The sequence below is a fragment of the Phoxinus phoxinus genome, assembly GCF_949152265.1.
Source record: "Phoxinus phoxinus genome assembly, chromosome: 18".
Lineage (NCBI taxonomy): Eukaryota > Metazoa > Chordata > Actinopteri > Cypriniformes > Leuciscidae > Phoxinus > Phoxinus phoxinus.
In genome coordinates this window covers 11,582,167-11,594,710 of record NC_136893.1, presented here as the reverse complement: position 1 = coordinate 11,594,710, position 12,544 = coordinate 11,582,167, and the positions used below count along the sequence as shown (strand labels likewise).

Below are 12,544 nucleotides of genomic sequence, written 5' to 3'. Positions count from 1 at the left end.
TAAGTGACAATCTCTACAAATGCACTGTATATCATTTGATGTGTTTGCATTGTAATTGTAAATTTGTTTCTTTATTCTTCTCAACAGCAGGCTGAGAGTCAAGTATGTCGGCCTATCAAAACTGAGCCTGGCCGTATTAAAGGCGAGCGCCCTAATCTGCACCTTCAAATTCCTCCACCCTCAGGCTCTGTATCCACTCCCTCCCAGCCGAGCTCTGCTGAGAGTCCTTACCCCCATGCCCCAGACTCTGCATCTTCAGCCTTTTTTCCTGATGGACCCCTCAAGACTCCTTGCTCAGCTGATTTGCAGACAGACCCATTTTCTAAACTTCCCTCTCAGTCTCCGCACCTTCAGTCTCAGCCATCCACCCCATACTCGCAGCCTTCTTCCAGCCCCTTGCCAGCCTCTTCCTCAGGATATCCTATGCCTGGCTCACAGGGTGCTACTCAGGGACGGCCAGCCAGTTTCGGCTCCCTTGACATGCAACCAGGGACTCCTCGCAGGGCCCAGCAGGTTGACCCATTTTTTAGATCACAACAGCAGATCCCCAAACCTCAGCAGCCCTCTCAGGAGGCCTTAGGTCTACCTGAGAGTCCTCGACCTAGGCCTGGTGGGCCTGGAGATTCTCAGATGTTCTCACCACCTCATACAACCCATTGTGGCGACCCTTACCGTGGCCAGCATGGAGCTGCCCGACAAGATCATACTTCATCTCCTTCTCAACCTGCAATAGCTTCTTCACCTGCTGGGGTGGGCCCAAATAGGGCAGAAATGAATGCCCCATCTCCACGTTCTTCCTTTGGCAGACAAGACCTTAGCTCTGGTTCTCCTGCTAGTTTGGACTCTGGAGATGGGTTATTCAAAGCCCCCATGACACCTCGTATGCATCAGGGGGATGCAGGTGGCTTGTCTGTTTCACACCCTCCGGGTGCCTCACCTAATCATCATCCTTCTGAGAGCTACCGCCAATCTCCCTCCACTTTCTCTGACCCTTACACCCAGCCTCTCACACCGCGACCTCAATCGGGTGATGGCTCCTCTCCTCTACCCCAAAGGCTTCCTGCGCCTCAGCAAGAAACATATTCAAGACTGCCTTCCAGTCCTCAGTCGCAAGGCAGTTCTCAGTCACCTCTCACACCAGGAGCCATTTCCAATGAAATGCTTTCTGTGCAGTCGCCAGCCACTCCACGCTTCCAGTCACCTGACCCTTACTCCCGCCCACCTTCACGACCTCAGTCCAGAGATCCTTTTGCCTCATTGCATAAACCTCCTCGCCCATCTTCGGTAGCACCAGAAGGTAACTCCCCCTTTAGAGGCTCACCTCATCCTAGCCAGCAACCTCCCTGCTCACCCTCAGTAGCAGATCCACTTTCTGGAAAACCCTCTGCTTTCAGCTGTAGTCCTGGTGTAGGGCTTCAAATGGGCCAACAACAAATAGTTGGCCAGCAGCAGATGATGACTTCTCAGCAAGCTCAGGTCCATCTCCAGCAGCCACAATCCCAGAAGCAACCAATGGGTTCTGATTTTAACTCAAGAATAGCACTTCAACCTGGAAACCAAGAAACAACTGTTCGGCCAACAGATGCTCCACATTTACCCAACATGCCAGGGACGCAGGATATGTCAGACCTGTCAGCTGGACAGGATCCAGCTCTCATGAGCCTTAGTCCATGCGAGTTAGAAAAGCACAGACAGGTAAAGTAGACACCAATTAGATGTGCACATTTAAAAAGAGTTTTGGGTAGATTTTTTTTTAATTAACTTTGTTTTGTTTTCTGTACCACAGAGGCAGCGATTAAGAGAGTTTTTGATAAGACAAAAAATGCAGAGAAACTCACTTCGCCAAGAGAAGGAAGCACCTGCGGTGAGTAATCCTGCTCAGAATTGGCCAAGCGGGGAAATGCCGGCCTTTCAGCAAGACAAAAGCCAGCGAGCACCACCTCCTTACCCTCAGGTATTGACATTGAATTAATATTGAATGTTTTTTATTGAATCTGATGAAATGGTAATTAGAGATGCACCGATGTATTGGCCAACAATCAGTAACAGCAGATAAAAGCTATTATTTTTTTATTAAAAGCCATTGGCCGATTGTTTAAAAAGAGACGATGATCAGTGCCGATCAAGATGTATCCTGTCAATCATAAGGGTGCGGTAAAACATGACTGATTGCAACTCGCACTGTGTGTGAAGAAAATCTTGTGTTGAGTTAGGGGGCGGAAAAAAACGTTCATTAGCTGCGCAGTACTTGGTAGCCTTGTCCGCTTAAATTAATTATAAATAAACATAGAAAACTAGTAGGCTATTTGCAGTATATTAAATAGTTTTTGACCTAATTATTTTACATTTACATTTATTCATTTAGCAGATGCTTTTATCCAAAGCGACTTACAAATGAGAAACAATAGAAGCAATTAAACTAGCAGTAGGACAACAGTATGTAAGTGCTATGACCCTTTACAGTACAATCCAACACAATTTTTTTTTTTTTAGTTAGAATAGAGAAGAAAGTGTTAGTATTACTGGATCATGTGCTGCCGAAAAAGATACGTCTTCAGCAGTTTCTTAAAAATGGCAACGGACTCAGCAGCTCTGGCTGAGTTAGGCAGATCATTCCACCTGCAGGGAACAGTCATGGTGAAGGTCCGAGAGAGAGATTTTGTGCCTCTTTGAGATGGCACCACAAGACGCCGCTCGCTTGCAGAGCGTAAGTTTCTGGATGGCACATAAGTCTGAAGTAATGAGTTCAGGTACAAGGGAGCAGTGCCAGTGGTTGTTCTGTAGGCAAACGTCAGTGACTTGAATTTGATGCGAGCGGCAACCGGCAACCAGTGCAATTTCGTGAGGAGTGACGTGTGCTCTCTTCGGCTCGTTGAAGACCACTCTAGCTGCAGCATTTTGGATCAGTTGCAGAGGTTTGACAGTGCAAGCTAGGAGACCAGCCAGGAGAGCATTACAATAGTCCAGTCTGGATAGAACTAGCGCCTGAATTTTACACTGAAATGACACACTCGAGTCTGTCGCCTCTGACAGCGTTGCATCACGTGCACCTGCGCAATATCATAGCCTATGATTTCTGAAAATAGTACTATGTCAACTAGAAATATCAGCATAAGAACTGTTGAGGAATGTACAACATAATTTAGACAACTGCGCAGCGAAAAATATATCGCGGAGCTGAGAGGACACGGACACGCGCTGACAGACAGGACAGACCAGCTTACTTTTGGGTCACTTTTGGTATTAAACAAAATCTCACCTTTCAAATTTGGTAATTTTTTTAAAGAAATTTAATCGACCTATAAATCGACTAGGGAGATTACAGCCCTAATCATGTCTCATGTAATCACTCAATCAGTGTTTCAACCGTAGAAAGATGTCAATAACATCTTGACATCTTGTGATCTATCACTTAAAGGAAAACTTCAGGATTTAGCATGTCCGGCCATCGAGGTCGTCCAAAATGTCCGGGATTCAGCTTTTGCTTTCTGCAGTCGCCATTCATTGTTTACATGCACACCTTTTGTTTCAATCTAACTGAATTCATTCCGATTGGTGAATCTGAATGTAGTGTTTACATGAACGCTAAGAGATATACGAGACCGGTGCATCTCACAGGTGTCGCTCATCAGTAATCATGCCACCGGCCTCGCGCCGTTCTCCCGCGGCCCTAGCCTCATCCTGCTCGCCACAGTAAACATGATGAATGGCGACTGTAGAATGCAAAAGCGGAATCCTAGACATTTTGGGCGATCGCAAAATCCCAGGCAGACTCATCACGGAGACTCACTAGTAGCCTAGCCTTGTTGTTTAACTGCAGTAGGCGTGGCTTGGGAGTGGCCTCCTAGGGCAGCGAAGCAAGTGCATTCTGGGAGTTGTTGTCTTTCATCCCCATAAGCCAAACATTTATTTTCTGGCGTTTAGAAGGCTCCAAATTCAAAAATAATTTCACATTTCTACTACTACATAAATGACCCATTTTAAATACACATCCATCTTTCCAGAGGTGAAGTATCCCTTTAATGTTGCATTTACCTCAGGAAAGTCATCCGTTTGTTAGTTAGCTTTAAAACATTTTTTTACTGTTAATTATATATGTATGTTTGAATAAATTTGCCATGAAGACAAGTGTTATTGAAAACTACCTTGTGTAACTGAGTTGTATACATACGTTTCAGCTTTTATTTTAGTGTAGGCTAAATATATTTATCTGGAAATAAATAGCATTAGAATATAATAGCTCTGTTGTTAATTTTAACCTCTAATATTATAGTGTACCAAATGAGAGGGTTTTTTCGGCATTATTTGAGAGAGATTTTTTTTCCATAAGAATAACCAAACTATTGGTATAGGCTGATGATATCATTCTGAATAATCGGGTTTTGGCTGAGAAATATCATATCGGTGCATCTCTAATGGTAATCTATGGCTACATGATTTGTTAGTTTTTTAATGCTCCAGTTTGCTGTGCTTGTTTGTAGGGATGCTTAATTTGGCCCAAAACAATGTTATATAACAGTATGACTAAAAAATAACAATATAATAACTAAAAAAATATTTAATATTGCAAAATATATATTATATGGCATAGTGCATTTATTTCGATTGATTGTTTAGCCCAAACTGCCAAAAGTGTTTTGTTAGTTGGCATAACATCACCTTACATCCATCAGGACAGAGCTGTGGTTGCTCAGGCAGCCCTTAGCAGCAGGATGCCTCTGCCAATGGGAGCAATGGATGAAAAGCTTTGCCGCCCACCTCTTCCTGGGACACCAGCAACTATGGAGCCCAGTGCATTAAGGTACAATGAGCTGAAAAATGCAACTGGTTTCGATTACTCTGTGATTTTACACAGTCCTTGTAAACGTTACTTTCACAATGAACATTTTTTTAATCTGCGCCTTTTTATGTAGGCAAGCTGGGCCCAATATTTCTCAGGGGATGTATCCTCGTCCATTATTCCCTGCACAGTGGCAAAACCAAGGTGCTCCGCGGAGGTTCCCGCAACCATCTATGATCGAAGCCGTTCCAAGGCAGCACCTTAATACTCAACTCACCAACAATTCTCTCAACATGCAGTCCATGCAGAATATCCCTAATCCTTTGACAGGGGTCACAGGCACTGGCGCAGAAGGTGTACAAAGCCATGTGTCGGGAGCACCACCTCAGTTTATAGAGTTGAGGCATAATTCCCAGAGGATGTCACTGGGTCCTCAGTTTATGCAAAGGCCACCTTTACCCAGACAACGCATGTTTCTTCCACAGCAGGAAATGAATGCTGCTTTTGTTCAGCAGAACTTACCCCCATCTCTCAATGCTTCAGCGGAGGGGATGCGTGATCCCAGACTTGGGTTACAGCAGGGTGGTATGGACTTATTAATGCAACAGCAAAGCAATGTACCCCCTCCTCAGTCTCAGCTACAGCCGCAACAGGTGCCAACTACTACACCTAAAACGCCCATTTCTCACACTACTACTCAACAGCTTCAACCTCAAACAAGTACAATAAGAGGTCAACAGACTGTTGTGAATCCAGTTGACCTACCTGAGTCTGACCTAGAGGATGCCTTTGCTTCCAAAGGGTTGGGTGATACAGTGGCAGAAACCGGAGTGGAGGATGATGATCTTGCTACTCTTGACCTTGATCCTGATAAAGCTGATGATGATTTGGGAAACCTCGACAATCTTGAGACCAATGATCCTCATTTGGATGATCTGCTCAACAGTGATGAATTTGATTTGCTGGCATACACTGACCCTGAGCTTGATCAGGGTGATCCCAAAGATGTTTTTTCTGACCAGTTGCGACTTGTGGAAGCAGAGGGGGAAGGACCAGGGTCTTCTGCTAATGTAGAAATCAAGGTTGAAGAGAAACCAAGAGTCAATTTAGCTTGTCGGGTCACGCACACAACGTCCACTCAACCACCTTTAAAGACTGAGAGTTCATCTACTACCAATACTCCAAAAGTAGAGTCCTCTGATTCCATTAGACTGTCCTCTGTAAAACTTGAAGGGAAGGGATTGGTTGAACAACCACAGTCAGGACAAGCTTCAGTTAAAGATGACCTCAGTGAAACTGTGTCGGTTTTGCTCAGTGGAACAAAAGCCTCTAATCAACCAGAGACCGCAACTGCTTCTTTGAACACCGTCCGTTTAGGTGGTATACCGTTTCCTCTTCCCAGCCAAGCAGATACACTGTCCTATCCACCAACTGCACCACATCCAGACCTGGGCAATGATCCACTTGGGTTGCCAGATTCTGGTCACCACTCTACAGCAGAAGATCTAGACAAAGTAGAAAGCTCTTTGGAAGCTAGTGAACTACCTTTATTAATACAAGATCTTTTGGAGCATGAAAAGAAGGAGCTTCAGAAACAACAGCAGCAGCAGCATTTAAGTGCTCTACAGGGAGGGATTGGTAGTCAACTTCACAACATTCAGAATCAGCAACAGCCTCCTCAGGGGCCAAATCAAATTATGATGCCACAGCACCACCATCCATCCCAGGGCATTGTGCCTCAAGCAGGTATGGTGCCGAGGCCACCTCATGTGTTACCACAACAGCAGCAGAGGTTAATTGGTGCTGCAATTCCTTCACCTCCCCATGCAGCAATGGGACAGCAGCAAGGTATTTTACGAGGTGGACAACCTGGCAGAATTCATCCTGGTATTACTCCTCAGCAACAGACGGCACCACCACCTCATATCGTTAAACAGCAGAACTTGGCCAGCAACTATTTCCCAGATAAAGGTGTGTTGAAATGAGTTTAACTGTTTATTCCCATTTTTTTTATCCAAAAAATGTATTTGATGTTATAAATATTATTTATTCTCAGAGCTTGATAAATTCATGACAGATGACATAATGGATCCCATTGCGAAGGCTAAAATGGTTGCGCTGAAAGGAATTAAGAGGGTGTTGGCTCAAGATCCAATAGGTGTACCACCTGGAATGAATAGGTACCGTTTTTTTCTTTATTAACACAAATTCTTGATCAGTTCTACTGTTATGGATGTAAAATTGAAAGTATGAAATGTTACTTTTTAGAGAGTGGTTCCCACGGGTCTTTGAAATCCTTTAAAATTTGTGAATCTGAAAAAAAGTGCTTTAATTTATTTTGTGAAAGAAGTTTTCTGGAAAACATTCCGTATTATTCCCTCCAGTCCACTAATGTGTTATTTCATCAACACTTCGTGGCCAATGCATACTAGCTTGCTTGATTTACTTTAGTTACGTGCATTTACGCGTTACGTCAAGTATTTCCCCCGCGTGAGGTACTTTGTTGTACGTTGCCATGACGTTCACGTGTGTAAAACTGTAACAATGTATCTTACAAGGTAACACGATGTAATCTTGCTCTCCCTTGAAATGTGTCCCCACATTAAGTCCTTGAATTTGAGGGTATTGGACCTGGAAACTGGAAAGTCCTTGAAATAATGTTTAATATTTAGTATGTTTAGGCCAATTTTTCCTGTTTAAATCAGGAAATTGTTATACATGTGCCAAATTGACATTTTGAGTGATACAATACACTTTTAATAGTCATATAAAGTAGAAAGATTGGCTCTCCAGTTTTTCAGTATAATTAGAATAATTTGGTGTACACCTCATGTGGCTGATACATTATGCAATCACCTTAAATCGGTTATCATTCTTTAGTGCAGTAATATTGATCTAAATTAATAATTTAGTTGGGGTTTTGTTCCCTTTCTAAAAAAATAGCTGATTGATATTTCCATGGAATTGCCCATTTCAGTTCTGTTTTGGATATAATTTAAATGTTATTCAACTTTAGGCAGCAAGTATCTCTTTTGGCTCAGAGGTTAACTTCAGCCCCTGGAAATGAGGATTCCCAGGCTCAGCTTGCACCTGGGTCTTCCAAGGTAGGTCTGCTTTTTTCTTCTTCATATTTTGTGATTTTAAAATCGTATCTTTAACTTAATCATTCTATTTCAGGATGGAGAAGGCAGCAACCAGGTTCAAACAAGACCGAATCCTCCACAATTTGGCATCATTAGTATGTTGTGCATTTCTATTTTTGCAACAAACCACCCCTTTACTACTTTTATTAGCCTTTCCCTTATTTATTATTATTACTTTCCCTATGTAAACACAAATTTAATGTCATGATTTTGGCAATGCAGTTTACATTAAAATGGATATTCTAAATGTACTCATTTGACAATTTCAGAATCTAGATAACATGGAAATCTGGCTATTTTCGTTGCATTGCATTTGTAGCAAACTATATTTTCCACAAAGTATATAGGCAAACATTGTGCAGACAGTTAGGTTTATTTCATGCTTTTAATGTTGTTAACACTCATAACAGATGATGCTGAGCAGCACCAATATGAAGAATGGCTCGTGCACACACAGCAGTTGCTGCAAATGCAGTTGAAGTTCTTAGAAGAGCAAATTGGAGCACATCGCAAATCCCGTAAAGCTCTGTGTGCCAAGCAGCGCACTGCAAAGAAAGCTGGGCGTGAATTTGCTGAAGCAGATGCTGAAAAGCTCAAACTGGTCACTGAGGAACAGAGTAAGATCCAGAAACAATTGGACCAGGTATGCAAAATATCTTTTTACAAGCAAACAAGATATTTTGTCGTCTTTAAAGTCATTCAGCTAATAACATTGAAATGTGCTTTTCTAGGTACGCAAGCAGCAGAAGGAGCACACCAATCTTATTGCAGAGTACCGGAGTAAGCAACAGCAGCATCAGCAAGGGTCCTCCATGCTAGCTCCCGGGCCCTCTACACAGGCACCCCACATGCTTTCCAAGATGCCTGGACAAATGATGATCGGCCAACAAGGAGGACCAATTATTGGTCAACCACCTGGAGGGATGCCTCAAGCAGGGATGCCTCAAGGAGGTATGCCAATTAGAATGCCCCAAATGCAGCCCTTTAGTGGAGCCCAGCCTCCCACTCTCCCACTTGCACCTGGCACTGTGCAACCAGTTCCACCTCCTGGTTTTTTCCCACAAGGCCCTGGAGCACAAGGACCAGATCCAAGAGTTCTACAGGAGCGACAGTTACAGCATAGAATGCAAATGGTCCAAAAAATGCAGCAGCAACAACAACAACAACAGTTGATGATGGGGCAGCAGCCTATGTCACATCAACCTCAGCAACCCGGTGTAATTACCCAGCAGCCTGGAGCCATAGGCAACCAGCCAGCCCAAGTTTTGATGGGCAACATGGGCCAGCAGCAACCAAACTTACAACAAGGATTAATTAATAACCAGCAAAATCGTCAGGGGTTAATGCAGACTCCTCCAGGAATGATTGGACAGACGCAACATAATGTCATGGGCCAGCAAATGACCCAAACTGCAAATATGTTGGCAGGCCAACCACAGGGTATGGTTGGTAATCAACAAATTGTTCAGCAGCTTCAGAGACCTCAAGGTTTGATGGATCAGCATGTTGCTAGGGGGCCACCAGCCCAGCTCACACCTCAACAGCAGAGTGTAATAGCTCAGCGCATGCTCCTGTCACAGCAGCAGCAGAATGCTGCGAAAAACCTTGCTCAACTTCAACAGCAACAAATCTCACAATTGAAACAACCGACACAGGCTGGTCCCTCTGAGCCACAAAGAGCTTTAGAAACTCCACCATCAGGGAGTACCCAAGGAGTTGCTGATAGTTTGCAACAAGGTGTCCAAGATCTTCAGAATCCTGCCCATAAAGATGGAGGATTACTTAGTCCGAAAACACCCCCCCAACAGGGTGGACCTCCTACACCACTTCAGATGCAACAACAGGGATCTAGTGGAGAGCAGCTTTGTGTTGTTGGACAGCCACAGCAGCCACATGCTTTTCTGGCTCAACAACCGACAGCACAGCCTCAACCAAACCAGAACATTGGAGTTGCTGAACAACTTGGTTTTGTAGGCAACCAACAGGCTGGAACACATCTTAAAGTACAACCACAGCAACAACAGATGCAACTTGGTCTTCAGACCCAGAACACCATACAAATAAAACAGGAAGATCAGCAAATGTGCTTTATGGCCCAACAGCAAGCTGGTCAGGTTGCTGCACAACAACCACAAGATGTGCTTGTCCAAAATAGTGGTCAGACGCAAACTACAATGACTGGCATTGCAAATCAACAGCAGCAAGCTTTATTGACTCAACAGATGGGCATTCCTAGAGGCCAGCAGATGATGATGACTCCAAGGCCTGGTGCTTCTGCAGGGCAAATACGTGCCCCTATAAACATTCAGGCCTTCATTGCGCAGAATCCCCAACTGCGTCACCTGACTCCTAGCCAACAGTTGCAGCAAATTCAGGCAATGATTGCCCAGCGACAGCTACAACAAGGCCAGATGCTAAGAATGCAGGGTCAGGTGCAGGGACAAATGCGTCCCCAAGTCCCACAGGGGCCACCAGTTGGTCCAAGGCATCCAGGTCTTGAAATCCAACAACAGCAGCATCGCTTTGGGTTGGCAGGCAAACACGGTCCAGTTGGCCCTCAACAGCAATCGGGAGCAATGGGACAACCATCTGGTATGGCTACACAGTTTCATCAAGGTGTTGCGGGGGCTATGCAACAGCCTTCTCAAGGACCCTTGCCTCAATACATCAATAGTGCCCAGCAGCAGCAGATGTTACAACAGCAACAACTGCATCATCAGATGATGAGAGGTCAAGTTCCCAGGCCAGTACTGGGTCAGGTTCGTGCCACAGCACCTGGACATATGGCTAGACCAATGTCTCCTCGCCAGTTAGTGGGTCAGGGTTCTCCTGGAAGCCCACTTTCTAATCAGCAAAGGATTATGAGAATGTCTCAGACTCCACCAGGACCCCAGCATCTACAGCAACAACAGTCCCATGTGGCGACAGCACTGAGCCCCTTTCGAGCATCTCCCTCCCATGCAGGTTCTCCTGCTGGGTCCACTGTTCCAGAACCTGGTTCAAGCCCAGCATCTTTAAATAAACCTGAGACAGGAAACCTGTCGCTCTCCAGTCACTTGTCATCACCTTCTAGACCAGATGGTATTGTAGGAAAGGTTAGTCCCTTTAACCAGACAGGGGGATCAATCGCTTCACCTCTGAGATCTCCAGCTACGAAGACTCAGAGTCCCAATACTGAAGCTCTATCTGCTCCTTTTCCACTCAATGGTCCATCTCCTCAGTCGGCACCCAACCTACACCAAACACCAACCACTGCCCAAGTATCTGAGGGTCATATGTCTCAGCCAACTCCAGTACCCAATGAAATGTGCAAGATAATGCTGCAAAACATTAAACAGGAACCACGTGAAGTCCAGTGTGACACAGGAGATAGTGTAGAGGCCCATTCTGATGGCATAAAGAGAGAAATTTCTGGAGAGACCATTAGTGCCACTGCTATTTCGAACTCTGCTCTGGGCTCTAGAAATCAAGCAGGAGATCTTGGATCCCAAATTCAAAGGACAGAGACTGGCCAACAGTTACTACAGAAACTCCTTCGAACCAAAAACTTACAACTGGCATCTCAGAGGCCCTCAGATGGTATTCATAATGAAATAAATGGGCACATCAATAGCAAGCTAGCAATGCTTGAGCAAAAGCTTCAAGGAACTCCACGTAACATGGAGGTAGGCCAAGGAAGTCCTTTTATTATGTATATGTATTATGAAATTGAGCATCTCATTCTTATCTGATACTATTTTCAGGATCTGCAGTCACTCACAAAGAGAACTCCAATAGTCAAGGCAAAACGTACTACAAAAGCTGGAGAGCGTGGGCCAAACTCTAGAAAGAAAACCAAGAAAGAAGAAGTTGGAAAAACTGAGGCAATAATGAAGCAGCTGAAACAAGTATGTGGCATTGGCTTTTTGAATCTTTGCTTTCATGTTTTAAGAGTAATGCATGGCTATGAACAATTTGGATTTATATTGTGAAGTTAAATCATTGCTCACTTATGGTTAACCTACAGGGACTTTCTCTTCTTCCTTTGATGGAGCCCTCCATTACTGCTAGTCTGGATTTGTTTGCTCCCTTTGGCAGCAGCCCAGCCAATGCCAAGACCCAGTTGAAAGGCTCATTTGGAAATGCTATGCTAGACAATATTCCAGACTACTATTCCCAGCTTCTTACAAAGGTACACTATTGTTTGGCATTTTCAGTTTAACCTTGTACCTTACAAAAGACTTTCTAGATTGGCTCTGTGTGTATTCCTCATTCTAGGAATTCCAAAGACTGTTCACTGTTGTATGCAAGTTCTTAAGATTCAGCCAGATTGCAACAACTGCAACACTTTTCCATTATTTTCTCACTTATTTTACTCAACTTACTGTAAAATTCCATATTTTTAAATGTTCTTTGCTGCTTTTTCCTTTTAGAACAACCTTAGCAATCCTCCAACACCACCATCATCACTTCCCCCAACTCCACCACCTTCGGTGCAGCACAAACTTCTAAATGGAGTGACACCTGTAGAGGAACTAGCAGAAGGTCAAAAAGGGACAGAGGCGTCAGAAGATACCATGGGTAAGACATTACATTGATTCGGATTTATTAGTGAGCCGTTTTGAGTGACTTTTGTGACTTA

General features: G+C 44.2%; 1 protein-coding gene across 1 annotated transcript in view; it reads left to right on the top strand.

Annotated features, from left to right (window-relative positions):
- kmt2d (lysine (K)-specific methyltransferase 2D) overlaps positions 1-12,544 on the top strand; it is a 37,642-nt gene that overhangs the window by 17,572 nt on the left and 7,526 nt on the right. The window contains exons 31-42 of the mRNA XM_079588545.1: positions 88-1,695; positions 1,787-1,954; positions 4,674-4,801; positions 4,914-6,751; positions 6,837-6,960; positions 7,797-7,884; positions 7,958-8,018; positions 8,334-8,566; positions 8,655-11,588; positions 11,667-11,810; positions 11,930-12,094; positions 12,336-12,483. Coding sequence (XP_079444671.1) covers positions 88-1,695; positions 1,787-1,954; positions 4,674-4,801; positions 4,914-6,751; positions 6,837-6,960; positions 7,797-7,884; positions 7,958-8,018; positions 8,334-8,566; positions 8,655-11,588; positions 11,667-11,810; positions 11,930-12,094; positions 12,336-12,483 — 7,639 coding nt within the window. The remainder of the gene's footprint in view (positions 1-87; positions 1,696-1,786; positions 1,955-4,673; positions 4,802-4,913; positions 6,752-6,836; positions 6,961-7,796; positions 7,885-7,957; positions 8,019-8,333; positions 8,567-8,654; positions 11,589-11,666; positions 11,811-11,929; positions 12,095-12,335; positions 12,484-12,544) is intronic.